Below are 23,067 nucleotides of genomic sequence, written 5' to 3'. Positions count from 1 at the left end.
TTTTTTTCCCCTCAAAAATGGTTCTTGACTTTATTTTTCTTTGTTTTGTTTTAGCTACATTTCACAATGATATTTTTTTTGTTTTTGTATTATTTTAGGGTGTTTTCTATCATAAATATTCCTTTTTTCCTTTTTGTACATGCTGTGTTTTTTTAAAAAGAAAAATAAGTGAAAAAAAGGTTCTTCATGGAAACTAATTTATTTTCACTGTTTTAATACGATTGTTTTTCATGGGTCAGCCATTTTAAAAGAACCCTAGAGCAGAAAGGGGATAAGTTCCTTGCTTAAAACCCATCATTGGCAGCTTGCTTACTGCAGGTGGGTTTCCAACCAACAACCTTGTGAATAATCCTCCAGTGATTACTGTCTAGCCCTTGAGCGACCATTTCAATAAATGTCAAAGCTTCCATCCACCTCTACCCATCTTCTCTGCTTCATACTGAGGAGAACGCGAAGGCAGATAGTCCGAAAAGGAAAAAGAAAGAAAGAAAAAAAAAGAGACCTTTAATAAATATCTGGCAACCTGCCTCATGCAACGAACAATTCTACACAATCTTGATTTAAGAAGAAGAAAAGACTAGCACCAACGATATTAGAGAACTTCGCAAAGCAAGGCATGAATAACCCTCTGTGTGCACATAAATATTCATGCTAAAGCAGCGATTCCCTTGCTTTACAGCTTTATAAAGTCAAATGGGCTATAAAGCATGAGCCCAGGCTGTAATGGACAGCGCAAATTCATTTGAATAACCGCCTGACAGGATCGATAGAGGGACAGGCTATGAAGCTATAGAGCTCTAAATACACCCAGGCCTTTAGCTACAGCAATCCATTCTACAGTTAACTCTCCAATTCCTTCATCAACCCAGGGGGACGAGCGCGAGCGCATCTCCACATTTATCACAGCCCCAGTGTTTTATTAGCTAATATACAGAGCGTACAACAGGGCCGCAAAACGACCAGCGCAGAGAAATGCATGAACAGCCACATGCCTGCAATGATACAATTCACTTAATTCATTCAGATTCCCCGGCTCTGCACTTTTTAACCACCATTCAGTTCTATACGAGTCATTCTCCACTTTCTACAACGCCATTCAGATCCATTAGAAATGAGTAAAAATAAATATATATAGCTCTGGAAAAAAATGAGGATACTACTTTAATTTCTGAATCAGTTTCTCTGATTTTGCTATTTAAATATATATGTTTGAGTAAAATTAACATTGTTGTTTTTATTCTATAAACTACGGACAACATTTCTCACAAATTCCACATAAAAATATTGTCATTTAGCATTTATTTGCAGAAAATAAGAAATGGCTGAAATAACAAAAAAGATGCAGAGCTTTCAGACCTCAAAAAAAATGCAAAGAAAACAAGTTTATATTCACAAAGTTTTTAGAGTTCAGAAATTAATATTTGGTGGAATAACCCTGGTTTTCAACCACAGTTTTTTAATGCATCTTGGCATGTTCTCCACCTCCACCAGTCTTACACACTGCTTTTGGATAACTTTATGCCTTTACTCCTGGTGCAAAAATTCAAGCAGTTCAGCTTTTTTTGATGGCTTCTGATCAACCATCTTTCTCTTGATTATATTCCAGAGGTTTTTAATTGAGTAGTAAGTAGAAGTAAAGCCACTTTACTAAAGTGTAGCTTTATACAGGAGTTTCAGTTTAGTTCTCCAGCACCAAGACTGGAGCAGTATTAGCATTATTAGCATCCGACGTTCAGAGGTGAGTATATCAGACTGTAGTGTTGTAGTAGTGTTTACTGTGTTAAAACATGCTTTGTGGGACCAACTCCTAGCTAATATAACCCTGGCTTCTTTGAACACTCAGGGTTCCTCAGTGTAGTGCTGTTGGGCTGCATTTACAATGCTAATGCTGCTGCACCCAGCCTTAGTGGAAATATGGAAATCTAAGCTTACTGTAAATAAACAGAAGTGCTTTATTCACCCAAATAAACAGTGATCAGGAGAGAAATCTGGGTAGATTCACATCCAGTCCTCATTTGACTTTAAAAGAAAATGCCTTTTTTTTTTTTTTTTTTAAGAATTGCAGTTTTGTGTACTTAGCTTAGCTTAATTAACCTTGTTACCACCCAGCCCCCCAGCCCCCCCCCCCCCCCCCTCACCCAGCCGTGATACCTGCTGAATTAGAAAGAAAACTTCAGGAAACCTCTGTTCCTTACTATTTTCACATAATGCAACTTATAACCCTTATATAGTGCGAAAAATATGGAAATGTAGGTTATCTATCTGCCTGGCAGTCAAAGCTAGCAACTAATTAGTGCAACCCTGGTGACATGCTTGGTGCCAATGATTCATAACACACACATATACTGATGTCTTACTGTAATATTGCCCATCCCATATTACCATATTATTCATTTATGAATGTATTGCAAAGCGGAAACACCCTTGGTAGACAAATGAGCCATTATTTAGTCTTTTCTAACATCCCCCCATACCTGCCCTAAACATGCACGCACGCATAAATACAACACACACACATATTCATAAGACACATAGACTCTATAAACAGCAGCTGTAATGCACTGTGCCTCTGCTGACACACAGCCCTCTTAATTAAAGCACTTTACTTTGTTATTATTTCTCTCCCTCTTTCCTCTCTCACCCCTTTACACTCTCTTGATCCCTCTCTCTCTCTCTCTCTCTCTCTCGTTCTCTGACTCGCACTCTTTTTATTTTTTTCCACCCACCTCCACCCCTTCAGGAGGAGGGCAGGATTAAATTGGATTCTAAATGATCCAGAACCGATTTCTGCTGCCATTTTTCCCCTCCTTCTCTCGCAAACCCCGCCACCCTCATGTTTCACAACAGCGCTGTCAGGGGCTGCATTTTCGACAGCGAAGGGCTTCAGCAGGTCCCCACGCCTCCCCAGGGAGGGCCCGAGTGAACGAGGGATCCGAGGACGATGGAGCAAAAGCAGAAAGAGGCGGAAGAGGAAGAGGAGAATGGAGGGGGCGGCCGACGCGGCCGGCGAGCGCGTCTCGCCCATTAAGGTGCAGAAAATGAGAAAATTTGGAAAATGAAATACGAGCTTGTTCAGCCTCTCATCTCCCTCTCTTTCTTTCAGCCTGCCCCCCCCTCCCCTCACAATCCCCCCACACCCCCCCACCACTCGCTCCGAGCCGGGATGCTTCAGAAAGATGAATCCGTGACTAAGACTCACACCTCCGCTTCCCATCTCTTTGAAGAGAGTTTTGGGCAGGAGCGCCAGCTCTTCTTTTCTCCCCCTTCTTCTCTAATAACCAACACACACACACACACACACACACACACACACAATAGCTCAGTGGCGCGCTGTCATTAGCGAAAGTTCACACAGTAAAAAGCACTACAGGCTGATGAGCCTGAATATAATTAAAGCTAGCCGAAGAGCTCCAGATCTGTTTAATTGTGTGTTTATAAAATTGCTGTTTATTAGTAATTAGTGTGTTCACTGCTAAGCTATACTATTACTGTCATAGCTTTAGCAAAGGGATAGAGCTTAAAGAAGCAGGTTTTGGGCAGAAAAGTTGCTGGTTCAATCCTCTGCTGAATCTTCCTTGAGCAATGCACCTAATGCTGCATTTATATTAGGGGTGTGCCATATCGTATCGTACGCAATAATTCTAATACCGCCAATAATTTTTTTATATCGTGAACGATATCATACCCTGAAATATCGTACCATATCACACACCCCTAATTATCACATCAGAGTACTACTTTTTTTTTTTTTTTTTTTTTTTTTTACTGTTTTTAGCAAAATAAAAATCCACACTGTTCTCATTTCCCACTATGTATCTACTAGAGACAGATTATATCTGTCCAGTAACATTAATTTTACTTTAATCCTGGATATATGGAGATATTTAGAGTGCACTATTATAAGTATCGTGACATTCTGGATCATTGACTTCTGTTACAAATCAGATAAAATTCTTGTAATTTCTAAAATCTCATATCATATGTAGCAATACAATTTAATTTCATTTTGTTGCAGTACTCTAGTCTAAGAATATATATATATATATATTTTTAATTCAGTGTTTTGTCATATCAATTACCAAGAGTATCGTTATCGCAAAACTACCATGAAATATCGTGATATTATTTTAGGGCCATATTGCCCACCCCTAATTTACACTATATATATATATATATATATATATATATATATATATATATATATATATATATATATATAAATAAATGTTAGATTGTGCTTCATAACACCCTTTATTGAGCAGCATTTAAGCTAACAAAAGTAAAGTTTTCCAATTTAATTATATATTAATACTTTCAAAACCCACCAACAATCTTGGCAACCTTTCCACAACGCTGTATTACGCTGATCAGAGTCTCTGTAAATCATTAGGAATTCATCATAAAAGGACAAAGAAGGCCTGAAACTGCAATGATTAGCTTTTCTGCCATGCTTCTCTGGAACACTTGAAAGCGGAACTAAAATGTTAAAAGAGGACACATATCAGGCAAACACCTGCTCTCTGATTGGATAGATGCATCGCACTGGACAGATTCATTTGCATAAAGTGCACCTCAGCTCAACTTTTCATTGCATCACATCACATCACCTGGACTCGGCGTGCCAGACTCACGATGTACCGCACGACTGTGTCTGACGGAGCCACCGCTTCCCATTGAAAATAAAAGGGATACATCACAGTTCGTTGACGCAAAGAAGCAGAGTAAATGCAGCATAACCCCCAATTACTCCCCAGGTGATAAAGCGGCTGCCCACTTCTCCAGATGTGTAAAATGTGGGGTTGCAATGCAACGTGGGGGCAACATGAAGTTCCCAGTGGACAGTGTTTCCGACTCCACAGTGTTTGAGCTGATCAGCAATGCTTTGCTATGGGAAAAGAATGTCAGCACAATGTGCGCATGCACAATGATCACATCGCTGGATGTGCAATATCGCATAAAGCAAATTTTATTCACAGCAATCTAAAACTTGCCTGGCGCAAGAGAAACAAATCATACAAATGCAGTTTTTCACCACCTAGCGTCCTAGCATTGCTAAGAAAATGCTTAGACCACATGCACCACATACAAATCGAATATGGATTAGATCCAAGACCACACTTACTCAAACACAAAAAGTTTAAAAAGACATAATAACAAAATATCATAATCCCACTAATGTTTTCTAAGAGGACATGTGGAAAACAAGAATTTAAAAAAATATATATTTTTTTTCTTTAGAGTTTACCACCCTCAGAGAAATGGAATATGGTAAAGTCTAGCATGCAGTGTTATAAAAAAAAAAAAAATCTTGCAAAATCATGATGTAAACCACGAAGAGGGCTTACACCACAGTCGTGTTTCCTGAAGACTGTGGCAATGTGGCAGTAGCACGCAGTGTACAACACTCCTAATGCTGCAATCTGCTCTGGATAAGAGCCGGTTTAAAACAAATATGTACGGAGACAGCGACTCACCAGCTCATACAGCATCTCCTGCAGTCCAAAAGAAACAGAATTCAATGCCACTTAATACCAGCAATCAATGATCTGAGAATTCAATAAACAAATGACAGACCTTGATTATTAATAAACAAACACGTTTGATTGTATTGATCATAAAGTTTATGAATATGTCTACGCCGATGTGAGTGGTGGTCTGGAAATGAGGTGTGTTCAGGTAAATTTCTGGTTTATTGCTATCTTGGCAGCTAAAAACAAAGGTGCACCAATGACTGATTAGAACCCTGACAACAGCTTTCAGTCAGACTTTCATTGCTATCTTGGGACACGCAGCAGTGCACAAACCCAAATTTTACATCAGACTATAAACAGAACACAGAATAAACTAATATGTGATTCAGTCCAAAAGAAACAGAATTAAACGGCACTAAATACCAGCAATCAATGATCCGAGAATTCAATAAACAAATGACAGACCTTGATTATTACTAAACAAACACGTTTGATTGTATTGATCATAAAGTTTATGAATATGTCTACGCCGATGTGAGTGGTGGTCTCGAAGTAAGTTGTGTTCAGGTAAATTTCTGGTGTACTGCTATCTTGGCTGCAAAAAACAAAGGGTGCACCAATGACCGATTAGAACCCTGACAACAGCTTTTATTTAGACGTGCATTGCTTTCTTGGGACACACAACTAATATGTGATTCATCAGCTTTTACAGCATCTCCTGCAGTCCAAAAGAAACAGAATTCAATGCCACTTCATAACAGGATTGATAAAAAAAAATGACAGACCTACAGCATGTCTACAGTACAGTTGCTCTTATGTAAATGTTTCCAAGTAGCATCATCTTCATCATCATGTCATCTGAAAACGGAATTAGTTTATGAAAGTCAGAACGCTCCCTGTTGGATGGAGTTGTGTTGGGCTGGAGGACACATCCTGTTGGGGTGTTCTATAATTTAAGCTACAAATCGGAACATTAGCAGAGTAAATAAACTTTTAGGCGTGAAGGCTCTGACTCAAGCCCTGAGGAACAGTGTTCCAGCTCTGCTGCGTGCTCTGCTGCTGTCTGAGACTCAGGTTCAGTAAATACTGACATGAGAGGAAATGTACTCCAATTAATGTTCAAACTGAAGAGGATTGTGAGGTCTGCAAAATAAATAAATTAATTAATTAAAAAATTGGCTTCAGAAAGCCCCCAAAAATACATTTGTTACGGACAAATCCTACCCTGGAGACCATATTTTTGAGTTAGGTATAGAACTATTAAAACTAGAACATATCTACTCAAAAATTGATTTTATCCCCCACGCAGTACAAACACCAAATAGAACGATATGGGACTTTTTAAACATTTATTTTTATACAACCTGAGACTGCAATGATATACTTCTTTTTTTTTTTTTTTGCATTTTATATAGGCAGAATATTTCATTGTTTAAAAAAGCAGTGTTTTTGTATTGTATTTGTATTTGGTTATCTGGTTTGTTGCATGTTACTGTTATCTTTTATTGTATCTTTTTATTGTTTATGACACTGGACAGGTTTGCACCTTAATCTCGTTACACTTTGTATTTAATGGCACATAAAGATATTCTATTCTATTCCATTCTTACATGCAGGCAAACAAACATTCAACAAATAAGATAAAAACTAGAAGAGAAAACGTATTTTACAAAGTATAAAATGCACCATCAATAAAAGTCTATTTTCTGGTCTATTTTCATACATAAGACGCACTGAATTATAAGGCGCATTATGCAACACTAGTAAGGAACAAAGGTGTCACAATGTTTCCTTCTAATTCAGCAGGACTCGCCACTGGGTGGCGATATTAGCTAGCGGTTCATCCCACGGAGCTTGTTGTAGCATTTAATGCTAATGATGCTCCAGCATTGCTAGCCGGTGCTAGCAGCAGGCTACAGGTTGAAGTCAAACGAGCACTGGACGTTAATCTACACAGATTTCTCTACTGAAACCTGTTTATTTGGGTGAGTAAAGTGCTTCTGTTTATTTACAGTGAGCTTAGATTTCCAAATTTCCACTAAGGCTAGCCGTGGTTAGCAGTACACTGAGAAATCCTGAGTGTTCCAGTAAGTCAACATTAGCTAGTGGTTTGACCCACGTAGCTTATTTTAAACGCAGTAAACACTATCAAACTACAATCCGATATTCTCGTCTCTGAATGGCGAAAGAGCTAGCGTTAAGCACAGTTCGCAGGTAATGCTAATGCTGCTTCAGCAGTGCTAGCCAGGGTTAGCAGCAGGCTACAGGCTGAAGTCAAACGAGCACTGGATGTTAATCTACACAGATTTCTCTCCTGAAAACCATTTATTTGGGTGAGTAAAGCGCTTTTGATTATTTACAGTGAGCTTAGATATCCAGATTTCCAAATAATTTTCCAGGTAATGCTAATGCTGCCCCAGCAGTGCTGGCTGGGCTTAGCAGCAGGCTACAGTGGTACATAATACTCACCTCTGAACGGTAAAAGAGCTAGCGCTTAGCGCAATTAGCGGCTAATGCTAATACTGCTCCAGTCTTGAGTCTCGGTGCTGGAGAACTTACCTGAAAAACTTCTGTATAACTCTGTACTTCAGCAAATTGGCTTTATTGCTCCTTACAACCTCACTGGATTAAAAGGCGCACTGACAATTTTTGAGACAATTAAAGGATTTTAAGGGCACCTTATAGTGCGAAAAATCCCTCAATTTAATGCAGTCCTAATTGAAAATGTTAAAAACTGAAAGGACAAATAAAATAATGATATTTTGCTATAATGCATGACTTAGTCATTTTCTTTTTATTAATTTATTTAAAAAAGCGTTACAGGAGGTCTTTTATTCTGACTTCTATAACAGATTCTCATATTCCCAGGAAATCCCCTCAGCTCCACGGCCTTATTACCATTTTGGCTTTTAAAAGGTGCGCCTGAAAATTCCCCTGACAAGCGAATGGAGGTAAAGACAATAATGATGTAATGCTGGCAATCACTGTGGAGACCAAGAACAAGAAGATATGGAAGGAAAGAGAGCATGAGCACTGAAAGGAAAGGCAGAGAGAGACTGATGTCGTGTCAGAGAGAGCGAGAGAAAGGAAAAGACGAGTGGATCCTGCAGTGTTCAGAGGTGTAACTGTTCCTCCCTCGCTGCATATACTCCAGGGACTACGAGCACTGGAGCTACTTTGCAAATCACACACATTCTTCCACTATTACAGACTATTACAAATACAGACAGACACACGTCTTCTTCAGAGCCGGTGATATTTACGCAACTAAATATTTTAATGATTGATCATACTATGCAAAAAATAATAGGAACAGTCTTTTAAAAAAATCTAAAACTTTTATTTTATTGTAATTCATGACAAAATTGTAAGATTTTAAAACATAGAGCCCTATCTTAAGCCCTGCACAAGGCATGTTGTGAGGCTCATTGATATCCTACACTCCGCTATCAGTTTTTATACCTTGCACCTGCAGCACCGTTTAAATACAGGTGCATTAAAAAATATTTAATATCTTTGAAAAGTTACTTCATTCCAGTAATTCAGTTAAAAATGTGAAACTCATATATTATATAGATGTATTACACAAAGAGTAATTTTAAGTATTTTAGTAGTTTCTTTCTTTTACTGTTGATGATTACTGCTTACAGCCAAAATCAGTGTCTCAGGAAATTAGAATATTATATAAGACTAATTGGTAATTTTGGCAGTGTGGGCAGTGTGCCAAGTCCTGCTGGAAAATAAAATCCCCATCTCCATTAAAAAAAAAAAAAGTCAGTGCAGTTTTGTTTTCCAGGAAAATCTTACAGCACTTCATGCTTCCCTCTGCTGACAACTTTTATGGAGATGCAGATTTCATTTTCCAGCAGGATTTGGCACACTGCCCACACTGCCAAAAAGTACAAATTGGTCGTATATAATATTCAAATTTTCTGAGACACTGATTTTTGGGTTTACATTGTCTGTAAGCCATAATCATCAATAATACAATAAAGAAACGCTTAAAAAAAAAAGATCACTCTGTGTGTGATACGTCTATATAATATATGACTTTCACATTTTAAACTGAATTACTGAAATATAGTAACTTTTCAGTGATCGTCTAATATTTTGAGATGCACTAGTACTGTTGCCGACAAATTTCTGGTAGCTGCTGTAACAACTGCGGCAAAATTTCATAATTAATAAACCTACAAAAATATTGATAAAAGATTTGGAACTAAATCTTGTTCTTCCATTGAAAATTAATAAGGTTTATTCTTCCGCTCCTAAAGTTGCCATTTCAGAAATACAAAGTGTTTGTGAGACACTGATGATATTCAAGTGTTTGCACAATCAAGCTCCATCTGTTCTTAGTAAAGCTGTAGCATCAGCCAATTCATTGTAATTTGCCACTTACAGGGTGTGCCTATTAAATAAATATCAATTATCAAATAAATAAATGAATATCTAATAAAACATCCAGACTCCGACACTGTCTCTCTCTTTTTCTCTCTCTGTCTCAAACACTCTATAAACGCCTCCCCTGTAATACAGAAAACCAGGCACGAAACACTGAAAAGCACGGAACAGCTTCATCTGACCAATTCTCTTCTACCGCAGCTTTGACTTAATATAACCCAATTAAACACACACTCCCTCTAACTCATCAAACGAGACGGCCTCAAGACCTCCGACTAAGAAGCTCCAGCACCAATTAAAAGTCTAAACTCATCCCACACTTCCTATACTTAAATTAAATATTATGAGGGGAGAGAGCATTCAGATGGTCACTGCTATTGCATTAATATTATGAATTTAATTTCCTTCTTCCAGCCACAAAGACAGAGAGAAAGAGAGAGAGAGAAAGAGAGAGAGAAAGAAAGAAAGAGAGAGAGGGGGGGAGAGAAAGAGAGAGAGAGAGAGAGAGAGAGAGAGAGCACAAGAGGACTACACCACACCTCCACAAAGTTGCCCGTGTGCTTTTAACCAGAGCTTCAAATACTGACTAAACGTATAAGCAGATGTTAGGATTACTCCATGTAGGCAAACCTCATCATACTTTATTGTTCAAAGCTTCTATAATGTACTGTGTATTTATTATCTACTAAGATTAAGTTACTTTTTGCAATTATTCTTATGTAAAACAATGTGGGACTCTGTGCTGGATGTGCTAATAGCTACTCACTGCATGGGCTAAAAGATGCACTCTTAAGAGGGGTATCTTGTTGTATTAGCCAGTGATGTAAAAAATCTTTTCTCGCTGTTCTCCATATGAACGGGTTAGTCTTATACATTCAACAAATATAGGAGTTACCAATTAGAAGTCTAAACTTATGCCTCGCTTCCTATACGTAAATCAAATATTATGTGGGGAGAGAGCATTCAGATGGTCACTGCTATTGCATTAATATTATGAATTTAATTTCCTTCTTTCAGCCACAAAGACAGAGAGAAAGAGAGAGAGAAAGAGAGAGAGAGCGAGCACAAGAGGACTACACCACACCTCTACACCACAAAGTTGCTTGTGTGCTTTGAACCAGAGCTTCAAATTCTGATTAAAAACGTATAAACCGACGTTATGTCTATCATCTCTTAAGATTAAGTTACTTTTTTGCAAATAATCTAATTTAAAACAATGTGGAACTCTGTGCTGAATGTGCTAATAGCTACTCACTGTATGGGCTGAAATATGCACTTCTAAAGGTCTCTGTCTGTGAAATAATAGGTCACAACAGGTCTCTCTGAGTTGTGAATGCATGCTGCATATGACACTGTTCTTCAACCTCTAGTGTCTGCAGTAGCTAAGAAAAGAAAATCCTCAGAAATAAGAGTTGATCAGAGAGAAATCAGGTGTCTACTTCAACTTGTGAGTTCATAGCCTCGCCCACCTCGGCTCAGGGCCGCCCACAGTCAGAGTAAAGCCAGGCTGCAAAATGGCTGACAATGTCTCGTCAGCTTAAGAGCTTACAGCTCTGAAATTCTGGTCTCTTCTTTAGAAACCACTAGTTCGTTGAAATAAAGCAGGGCTATACAGAAACACTGGCGCACATGGCATTCATTCATACTAGAGACCACAACTAGACGTTTTAAAATGAATAAAAAAACAATGGAATTAGACTTTTAAGAGGGGTATCCGGTTGTATCAGCCAGTGGTGTTAAAAATATTTTCTCTCTCTTTTCCATATACAGTTTAGTCTTACACATTCAACAAATACAGGAGTTACAAATCAAATGTCTAAACTTATCTAACACTTCCTATATTTAGATCAAATATTATGAGTCTAGAGTGCATTCAGAAGTGATGCTATTGTATTAATATTATGAATAAAATATTCAGCTGATGCCACATTATCCCAGTGGTATTATGATTATAATTCCACTTCCAAACAAGCCTGATAATGCATCATCATGCAGGGCTTCTATAATGTACTGTGTATTTATTATCTCTCGAATAAAATAGTCTTAACTTTTTGCAATTAACATTTTTTTTAAAACAAGTGGAACAAGTGCTTAATGTGCTTATAGCTATTCACTGTATGGGCTGAAAGATGGGGCACTCTTGAGAGGGGTACCCAGTTACTTAGTGGTATTAAAAGTGTTTTTTCTTTTTTCAAAAGACATGTTAGTCTTACACACTCAACAAATATAAGAGATTGAATGAGAAACAGAAGGAGGGGAGGGTTCTTAATGGAACCAAGAGTTCTTCTATGACATCACTTAAAGAACCATTTGAACAGAATGCTCACATTTAACATTTATCTTCACTTGAGGTGACTAATAATAAAATATATAGTGAAACTGTCCAGAGCCGAATGCAGTGATAATGAAGTCCTGAGCTGGGGTTTGGGTCCTATAAATGATTCATTCTCAGTGTATAGACTCACCCATGGCTTTGGTCTCCTCCCCCTTGGCATTGAGGATGGAGAACTTAAACTTGGCACGCACTTCGCTCTTGGGACAGCTCACCAGGAGAAGATAGAGAGATAAGTAGTCTTTACTCTCCTCGTCCAGCCCTTTTGGATTCACCCGCAAACACCTGCACAAAAAGAGAAGAGAAAACTATCAAGGTCAGTGAGGTTTGAAAAGAAGCAAAGTAGTCATTTAAAGACAGTTTAGGAATTAAATCACGTACTACGTCCTACGACTTTTCACATGGACCACAGAGAGGATGTGCGTGTGAGGCTCCTGCATTGAATATGAATGTGATTGTCTGTTCACACTGATGGTCTCAATCAATACTACCCACTGCACTGTCCACTGTGGGCAGTAATGCCTTCTATGACAGATGGAATTTCCCATCCATCTGGCACCCACTATCAGGCCTTATTCAAACTCTGATAACACATGCCCCCTTGCCATGAGCATGTTTGCCAGACTTTGACCTTAGTCACAAGATTTTATTTTTTTTATTTAACCTTTATTTAACCAGGAAATCCCTTGAGATTAACATCTCTTTTTCGAGGGAGACCTGGCCAAGGTGGCACACCATTTCCAGTTACAGACAAAGTACAAATCAGACAGTTCACATAAGGGCATTCAACATAGACAAAAAACAACCAGTTACATAGAATTTCGAGATCAGACACAAATGCAGCTTAGGAATAACAGTTACATGTTTCTGTCACAGAATTTGTTAACAAAGTTTTAAAATTACTGAAGGAGACCAAATCATTAAGATGTAATTTGCTTTGAAGGTTATTCCAAGACCACGGTGCAAAATAGGAGAAAGCTTTTTTGCCTAGTTCTAAACTAATTCTGGGGACCTTCAAAAGCAGCCTTCTGGAAGAGCGAGAATCATAAAAACTGTTAAAACGTGACAGCAAATTACACAAGTAGGAAGGAAGTTTACCCAACAGAGCTTTATAAATAAAAAATGTACCAGTGGTGTTGTCTCCTCAAGCTCAGAGAAGGCCATGACACTAAATCATAAAGTACACAATGATGTGTGCGGAACAATGAATTAGATATAAAACGTAAAGAACTGTGGTACAATGGATCTAACCGGCGAAGTAAGGAGGAGTCAGCATGCATATAGATAATGTACCCCTAATCTAAAACACTTAAAAATGTAGCTTGAACAAGTAATTTTCGTGCAGCAAAATGCAGGCAGTTCCTATTTCGATAATAAAAACCCAATCTTGCCTTCAATTTCTTTACTAGATATCACCTCATAACTTATACAGATCAATTTTTAATGACCCCCTAAATAAGACCACCTAAAATGCTAATTTTTGTCATTTAGACTGCCAATTAATTCTGGCAGATTAAAGTAAGAAGGCATATTAATTTTTGTTTTGCATTCAATTTATTTGAGTATTTAGTCACTTTGATGCAAGAACCTTGTATTTCCAAAAATGGAATAAAAACTTTCGATAAAAAAAAACAAAGTAAAAACTTTATTGTAAATAATTTTGGAGCTTTTCAAGTGGTCCATCCACCATAAAATGTTGACATCATGTCAAAAACTGAAAAATGGGGCTCCGCATGGTCCAGCGGGAGATCAGGAGATCGCTGGTTCGAATCCCGGTCATGCAGCTTGCCACCAGCCTTGCTCTTTCTCTCTAAGTGGGCAGATGGCTCATTTCCCAATCAATTCTGCAGCAAGTAATGCAACCGAAAGTAGAGAATAAATTAATAGGTGCACTTAAAATCTTTTCATTTTTTATCCGGAACGCTTTATGTATTAAATTTTACCAGTCAGGCTGTAAGGAGCAGTAAAGCCACTCCGCTGAAGTGCATTATTCAAGAGTTTCAGTTTAGTTCTCCATCAGTATTTGCATGAGTCGCTAACCTTGCTAAGCGCTAGCTCTTTCGCTGTACAGAGGTGAGTATTGGCCTGCTGCTTACCTCAGCTAGCACTGCTGCAGCAACATTAGCAATACCTGTTAACCTCAATAATTGCTAACTTTTTTTGGCTAGCAGTTAGCTGCTAATGATAATATTGCTGCACCCCTGTGTCTTACTAGTATCCCATAATGTGTCTTATAATCTGGTGCGCCTTATGTATGAATTTTACTAGTCAGGTTGTAAGGAGCAGTAAAGCCACTCCACTGAAGTGCAGCATTATACAGGAGTTTCAGTGTAGTTTTCCAGCAGTATTAGCATTAGCCGCTAACCTCGCTAAGTGCTAGCTTTTTTGCCATTTATAGATGAGCACTATCGGACTGTTGAGTATTATCCTGCCCTGCTGAAGCAACATTAGCATTACCGGCTAATTGCACTAAGTGCTAGCTCTTTCACCATAAGTATAATGGCTCTCTTTCAGAGATGAGTGTATCAGACTCTGTGCTAACCGTGTTAAAATAAGCTAAGTGGGTGGGACGAACCGCTAGCTAATATCACCCTGGCTTACCAGAACACTCAAGGTCCCTCAGTGTAGTGCTGTCGGGTGGCATTAGCCGCTAACTGTGGGTAGCGGTTAGCTGCTAATGATTATATTGCTGCACCCCTGTGCCTTACTAGCGTCCCATAATGTGCCTTATAATCCAGTGCGCCTTAAAGCAGCACTAGGTAGGATTTCCTTGATTTTTGATCTTTTTAAAGAAGTTAAATTACAGCTTGAAACTCACTGCCGCGCTGCATTGAGGTGTAATAGGAGGAATAGCGGTGCTCTCGTGTCTGTGCCGGAGCGCCTCTGAGCTCAAACCAGACTCTGTAAGTTTTCCGAGGCGGCCGCGACCAACGCTCGTGAGAACTGCGACCTGCTTTCCGACCTTTAGTTCTAACAGTTCTACAAGGAATACTGGTTCATTCTTTACAAACTAACATACAGACACTCTGACAGAAGCTGGAAAGAGACCGAATATGTCTGTGAAAGCCAGAAAACGAGAAAGAGAAACTAATCCGCCTGAAACATTTATTACACTCTACAACTGTAGAGGGAGCCCACAAGCACAAAATCTCAATCCTACCAAGTGGAGCTTTGAGTATGAAAATAGACATTTATTAATAGTGAGCCATATAATCCGGTGCACGTTATAGTGCGAAAAAAACACAGCAAATTTGCACGTAACATGATAATGAAGAAAACAACAACAATATGTAAATCACACAAGCTTTACTCACCATTTGAGCTTATCATTGGCTCCCGAGGAGAAGGTGGAGCTTTTAATGACCTCGCCCATCTCCTCCCGACAGAAGCTGAAGTTGTTGATGGTCCACATGTAGGAAAACTTCACCACTTTGATCTGCGAGAGACACACACACACACACACACACACACACACACACACACACACACACACACACACACACACGCATCTGTGTCCCCTCTCTCCTTTTCATTTGATATATAGGTAAATGATGACCACAGACTTCAAAAATCGGCTACATCAAACCAGACTTTCATCTTGATGCACCATGGAAACAAATGGGTGAGAGAGAGAGAGAGAGAGAGAGAGAGAAAGAGGGAAGGAGATTAATGAACAAATACTAGTTTAAGAAAGAAGCAGAGTGGTGAGAATAGGGTAGGGTGGGGACGTGTCTACTGGTCTCGGCCCTTCTGTTCGCATAAGGCTTGTGAGTGAAGTGGCCCAGAGTCTTTACATAACTGCTGTACATAAACACAGTGCATAGTGCATATGAATACAAACCCATAACCTACACCCATACAGCCTTTTGTTCACAGCAAAATCTCTTTCATCGCCTTTCTCTGAAGAAATCAGGTAAAAGACTGAAACTCACTTTGGTATACAGTAGGGCAGGGCATGAAATGTAAATAATGGGGCAACAATACGGTAAGCAAGACAATATATTGTACATTTTACATTGTAAATGCATTCTGAAGTCACCCAGACTATGGAGGAATACATGTAGGAATCACGCAGTAACTTAAAAGTGTTAAAAAACTAAATACTTTTAGGTGCTCTTATCTGGCGTTAAGCTGTTAACTTGCTGTTTCTGAGGCTGTTAACTTATCCTGCGCAACAGAGGTGGCCCTGATGAGAGCCAGTTTCATCATAACATTTTAGACGCTCTTTGCGATATTTTGCACTTGAGGATACTTTTAAATGTTCTCAAAAAAGTTCCCAATTTTTTTGTATTGACTGACCTTCATTTTTCAAGTATTTTTTCTTTACTTATTTGAGTAGTTCTTGCTATAATCTTGCTATAATATGGATTAGAACATAAATAAAATAGTGCTCCAACTCCAACACATTAAAATCAAGAGACAAGAAATTAAAGTAATTAACTCTTAACAGGTTTAGCACAGCTGTTAAATGAAAGCCATTCCAGGTGACTACCTAAAGAAAGTGGCAAGATGTTGAAAGCTGTCATCTAATTAAGAGGTGCATACGTTAAAGAATATAAAATATATAACATATTCTGGCTTTGTTTAACACATATTTTGTTCACTTAATAATTCCATATGTTTTTATTTACAGTTCGGATGACTTTAATATTAATGTACAATGAAGAAAAAGTATATAGTATATAGTAAAAAAAAAAAATACACATAGACTTTTAAAATACATGACTGAATAAAATACATTCTGTTATTAAATTAGTAAATCTGTGGAGAGACAGCCTACTCATTTAAATAACCCCGCACCTGAGGGCTGCCTCCACAGAGCTCACACAGTCTATGGTCCCACCCACCCGGCTAGGTGTAACCCAGCCCTTTTACAATAACCACACCTTTTTAAATAGAGCTGAATAACGTAAAAAAAAAAATTAAAAAAAAAACGAATTCTGTGGGGATATAAAATGTTGGCAATATAAGCAGAGGTTACACTAGCTGTTGCATTTAAATAATGGAGGTAGAATTACAGCATATTGGACGTTTATATTGAAACCTATGGGGATGGGTGGATGTACACAGCTTTCTGCAACCGAACAGCAGGGGGCGCTCGACCTGTGGTGGCTTCACTTTTGAGAGATGATGCTCTGTCCAGCTATACATAGTCTATGGATAAAACTGTTACATAAGGTTGTTTAATTCTGAATTCTGAACACTCTATTACACATTATAGAGTACAACATGCAACAAAGATTAGATATTAAGAAAGCACTCTTCCATACAGCTCACTACCAACTCACCTGTGTGTAACACCAGCTTTCGGCCACGGGGCCGCTGGTCATTTCAGCTGGAGGGGGCGGACTCGGGACCCTGGACATCGCCAGCTTTGAACGTGCGTGGTGGAGAGGGCACTACAGCTGCCAGCAGACGATGCTCCCACACACACACACACTCGCACACTCCGTCTCTCTGAGCAACACTTCCTCAGACTCTGGCACAAACTCTGAAAGCCGGGAAAGCACAGCCGCCGCTAGGATCTGTGCACACGCTGAGCTTCAAAGCTGTCCAGAGAAGATGGAGAGAATGCAGTGATGAGCAGACGGAGAACAGCAACAGCAGAACCTGAGAGAGAGAGAGAGCGAGAGAGAAAGAGAGTCTTAATATCAACACTATAAATTACTATGATGTAGAGTATGAAGATGTGAATCACTACTGAAATTCTTGGTAATAAAGATCATTATTAATAAACTGTTTGCGCTGTGGATGAAACTGAAACAAATACCAAAAACCTACGGGTCAAACAAAGCATCATTGCATCTTATCATTTTGATATGCAGTTGCATAGTTTGAACCCCAGAGTCCGCAATCCCACCAGTGCAGGCCAAAGAGCCAGTGGGCGTAAGCAAAGGGCTGAGGATACGTCAGTCATTTTTAACTAAAACCAATCACACAAGCTCTTTTTCTCGCTATGTGGGGGCCTACAGTGGTTTCTGCACTAGTTTCTCTCTTCAAGGCTCTTCAAGCTTTGACTCTCATTGGCCAAGAGAGATGACAGATCCTCCAACCAGCTCTCACAAGCCATGAAAAGGCACGACAGATTTTCAAAACGTAGTAGAGTGAAACGGAGGTGTTTGAATTTTAATGCAGCCAAAATCAAGTAAAAAAAATCAACAAAAAAACTAAAACAGTTCAGTAAAGATACACAAAAAACTATTTAAGTACAATAATTAATTATATTTTCTTTACTACTCTCCGCTTAGACAATGATCCTTTTACTCTAAACTGCCTAAAAAAAACAAGTTATTAATTGAGAATTAAAACAGCAAAGTAGATAGTTTACGCTTAGAACAGTACAGGGAGCATTTATATAAGGTGCATTTTTACTGTTTATGCATTTAAGAAATAAAAAGTAAAGAAAGTCTTTTAATTTGTGTCAGTTAAAATTTGTTCTAAATATTCTGAGAAAATCGAATCGTGAATCCAGAATTGTAACAAAAAAAAGAATTGTAACAAAAAAATTTGTCAGTGCTAAAAAGTTACAGTGGGTTCTCACTATAAAAAAAAAAATGGTATGGTCTGCCATATCATCTACAAGCTTGTTTCTGGTTGCATTTGAACCACAAAGGAGAAATTTAAGTGAAACCAAAATAAAGAAAAACCTACTTTCCAACCATTTTCTTTTTTTTGTGTTGAAAAAAAAATCTAAGATTTTTTTAGGCCATATTGCCAAGCTGCATGGGATGGATTATCACAGAGCACCATTAGGAACCTCTACAACTCTACAAAAAGGTTAGACATCTGGCATGTTGCATTACACCTGTTAATGACCAATGTATATGACAGCAATGCCATGAAAGTATACATTTATTTCATTTGATAAAATATCATACCAAATCACATCGTACTGCAGTATTCTTTCACTGAATCGTGATTTTTTTTTCTTCCAAATAACCACTACAAACATCATGCTAATTTCCATTAGTGTACTCAGCATCAAACTAACAGTGCTGTACGCCCCATTTCCCAGAGCAGCGGCAGAATCTCAAATCTTTATCTCCTCCCTATGTAGTGCAGTACGCAGATCTTACAATAACTGCTTCTAGGCACAAACAGATCAGAACTATATGTAACAGAAAGTCATTAGAGATTTAGTCATGTGTGCACAGTTCCCCGCTGCATACTACTGCACTGTCTGGATCTGGGCACAGCAGCCCCTGCTATTCACCCAACATTAAAAACTACAGATTTCAGGAGGAATTCTGTATAAAACAAAACACATTTCAGCAGTAGTACTGATTTTACTTTTATCTTCTAAACACCTTAAATAAAAAGCTCTTTAATGAATCAAATATATCTGCAAGCGGCATTTAAGCACAAACTGGCACAATGGTGCCAACCAGAACACAGATTTATTGCAAAATTTCAGCTTAATCGAATGTATGCTTGCTGAGAAACAAAATTTATTGAGCTTTGGTCTAGGTGTTGCAGTCAATGTGGATTGGATCCAAAAGGATTAATAATTTGCATATGCCTGCCATCTTGTTTAAAAATGTCAATTTTTTTTTTTTTATATAAATATTGAAGGGCATGCTTAAGTGAGTGTTTTTTTTATACCAAAAATGTCAGGATAGGTAAAAAAAAAATCCAAGGACTAGTTTAAAAAAATGACTCATATGGTCTAGACCAATATGACTTATGGTCTAGTACACCCTACATACACTACACCCTAATAAACTCCTGTAGATAATCAAACACACCCCGTGTACTGCTGAGCACGGAAGTATGTAATGCAGTGTGCACTACATACTTCATATACAAACTTCTGTATAATAAATTCTGTTTACAGGACGCATCACCAGCCCACAGCTACATTAGTTACGGGAAAACAAAGTCAACAAACCCATGACTCAGCACAGCAACATGACTGCAGCTCACTTTTCATTTTAATGTGACGTTTGATTGCGCACCAGCACATCATGAGAAGTTCCAGGTGCCTCACACTGCAAGTCTGACCATAGATCAAATCTAATGAAAGCAATGCCAACACAGGAAATAAGCCTGTATCAATATCATTGCAGCTTCTGAATTGATGAGACTCTAAAACCTAGTGATGCAGACTTCTCATCAACCTCATAAATTCCCAAAATCTTCACTGTTTCAAGTAAGAAAAAAAAAATATTTAGCTTAATATTTTAACACTAAGGAACAGAATTAAACTGGGTACTTACTGTGTAATTAAACCTTCAGCACCCATATAAATTTTTAACCTGTACATTTCCATAACTTTTTCATGACTTTTCCATGACTTCACAGCTAATTTTCATGACTATATAATCTTGAAAACATCAGTGCAGACATGGACAATAAAACTCAAAATCCATGTCAAAACTGATTATAGTAGGCTTAATCTTACCTGAAATTATTTAATAATATAACACTTTGAAATCTGACATTTTACTAGCTGAATAACATTTCTGCATATCTTGTATATCAATGCCTCATATTTGTCTGAATGATGCCAGACAGCATTAAATCAGCATTTTTCTCTCAGTCGATAAACGGAAACAGTAAGATTTGTAGAGCAAATTTCCATGTTTTTATTATTATTATTATTATTATTATTATTATTATTATTATTATTATTTCTGAGTATTTTAATTTTGTCCAAACCTATCCAGGCCTGGAAATTGCTATGTTCAAATTCCATGACTTTCCCAGGTTATTTATGACCGTATGAACCCTGAAACTTATTAAGCAGGTGCTGAATACTTGGCAACTGAAAACATTAAGCCCAAAATGGGTGAAAAAAATAAATAAAATAAATCATTTTCAGTGTTTAACCAAATATGTATTTTCCTGAACAATTAATCATTTATTTGTTCATAAGTCAAATTTCAGTGTTTATTTTAACTGAGAAACAACATACAGGAGGCACATATATTGTATATTGGATTGTCTGCAGGGATATTAAAAAGGTGTTTAATAAAAAAAATAATAATCGTAGTTTTGTGAGTATATAAAAGTATCAAAAAAAAGTTTAAGCCCACTTTTATTCCCAATTATGCTATGCTGATTATCCCTCCAATTTAGCTGCAGGTTGCCAGGATTCATGGGGCTGGAATTGTGAAAAAGTAATTCAGGGAGCATGAGATCATCATTTTCACACATGGATTGTTAGTTCACCACAGAGTCTAACGGTCTGATCTGCTCATGCCAGCAGTGAGCATGCCAGCATCAATAAGCTTCTGCAGTGTCACAAGATTTATTTCAATCCAGTGTTGCATTAATTTTTGACCGCTGCACAAAGCAGCTCTTCTCCATCCAGCACATCCCAAAGATTCTCAATGAGGTTAAGGTCTGGATTCTGTGGTGAACTCTCTCAATCCATGTGTGAAAATGATGATCTCATGCTCCCTGAACTCTTTCACAGTTCCAGCACCATGAATCCTGACATTGTCATCTTGGAATATGATCGTGCCATCAGGGAAGAAAAAATCCATTGATGGAATAACCTGTTCTATATTCAGTATATTCAGGTAGTCAGCTGACCTCATTCTTTCAGCACATACTGTTGCTGAACCTAAACCTGACAAACTGCAGCATCAACCCCACATCATTTACTTACTTACTTTTTTTTGGCCAGGCAGTGTATATATGGTCAGTGAAGCTGATAAAAATGGTTAATGGGTGTGGAAACATGAGGGTGGTCATAAACTCATGCCTGATTGGTGTGTGTTGTTTGGTTCAACCAGTGCTCAGTATGTACTAAAGCACAGCAAGTTCTGACCCCTGTTTATTTAAAATAAATAGATCCTGTCAAAACAGTCGGACAACATTTCGAGAAATTTACGAGCAAAGATGCCACACTAACCTAAAGCTTCCTTCTTATGATGTTCTTAACAGACTAGCCCAGCCCTGCAGAGTCACAGCAGTCCACGGTTTGGGTTTTTAACAGTTCTAAAACAACCGATTCATCTCACGAGCTAATTATCAGCCCCGTCATGAAGCGCTTCAGGCATGAACTTTTAATAACATGCAAAACAAACTAATACACTCCACTTCCTCTCTGTCTCTCATTGGCGAGCACAGGGAGAAAAAAAAAAAAAAAAAAAAGTACTGAAGCCACCTCATCACCTCTTCATCTTTCCTTTGTTTCCGGCTCCCTCGTTCTGTGCTCTCCTCTCTCGCCTTTGTCACTCAGCCCGTGCCTCCCTCAGCCAGCGAGCAGGGAAGCGAGGGACAGTCCGCTCCTTTTTTCTTTAATTAGCGTCTGATTGAAAGGATAGATCACGGCCTGGTGGAACCTTCAAGAAATTACAGAACAAGTTTGATGAGAAGAAGCAGCAGCAGCAGCAGCAGAGAGAGGATAGAGGGAACGGTGAAACAGAGAGGAGAGGGGAGGAGAGTGGGTGGGTGGGTGTATGTGCGAGGGGGTGTGAGGAGCAGCTATTTAATGGGGAGGTGGGATGATTAACTAGTGGAAGAAGTTAGAATAGCAGTTAGTAACACATGGAGGAAGAAGAGAAAGAACAGAAGAAAGTAAGAAAGTTAGAAAAAGAAAAAAAAAAGGTCAGTCCTAAAGTTTTGAGAGGAAAAGTTGAAAAGGGCCACAGAGCAACTGAACCCTTTACCCACATACCTTTCCACAGTCATGCTCACAGAGTTTAATTAACACTCAGAGAAAAGTTTCTATTTTCTGAACTTGATCTTTATTAAAGAGCTGCAGCTGCAATGATTCAAATGACCGATTAACCCTTTAAAGTTCCCAAGGCCTGTATGAGTCTCAATACTTTAATTTATTCATTTAATGAAGGCGTTTGCATCACAGCAGTCTCTGAATTATTTAAACAAGTAAGTAACTTTATTGGACATGAA

At 38.3% G+C, this 23,067-nt stretch overlaps 1 protein-coding gene across 3 annotated transcripts in view; it reads right to left on the bottom strand.

Moving 5' to 3' along the window:
- Positions 1-23,067, bottom strand: part of spop (speckle type BTB/POZ protein) — a 134,420-nt gene that overhangs the window by 55,742 nt on the left and 55,611 nt on the right. For 2 of the 3 annotated variants that reach the window (XM_022665072.2, XM_049468200.1), the window contains exons 3-6: positions 22,327-22,496; positions 17,493-17,814; positions 15,519-15,640; positions 12,338-12,489 (exon numbers count right to left, since the gene is read on the bottom strand). In XM_022665072.2, coding sequence (XP_022520793.1) covers positions 12,338-12,489; positions 15,519-15,640; positions 17,493-17,570 — 352 coding nt within the window. In that variant the 5' untranslated portion in view covers positions 17,571-17,814; positions 22,327-22,496. The remainder of the gene's footprint in view (positions 1-12,337; positions 12,490-15,518; positions 15,641-17,492; positions 17,815-22,326; positions 22,497-23,067) is intronic. The other variant, XM_022665073.2, reaches the window with a different exon arrangement.

The sequence above is a fragment of the Astyanax mexicanus genome, chromosome 19 (assembly GCF_023375975.1).
Source record: "Astyanax mexicanus isolate ESR-SI-001 chromosome 19, AstMex3_surface, whole genome shotgun sequence".
In the NCBI taxonomy this organism is placed as follows: Eukaryota; Metazoa; Chordata; class Actinopteri; order Characiformes; family Acestrorhamphidae; genus Astyanax; species Astyanax mexicanus.
The sequence above is the reverse complement of the archived record's forward strand: the minus strand, read 5'-3'. Positions and strand labels throughout refer to the sequence as shown.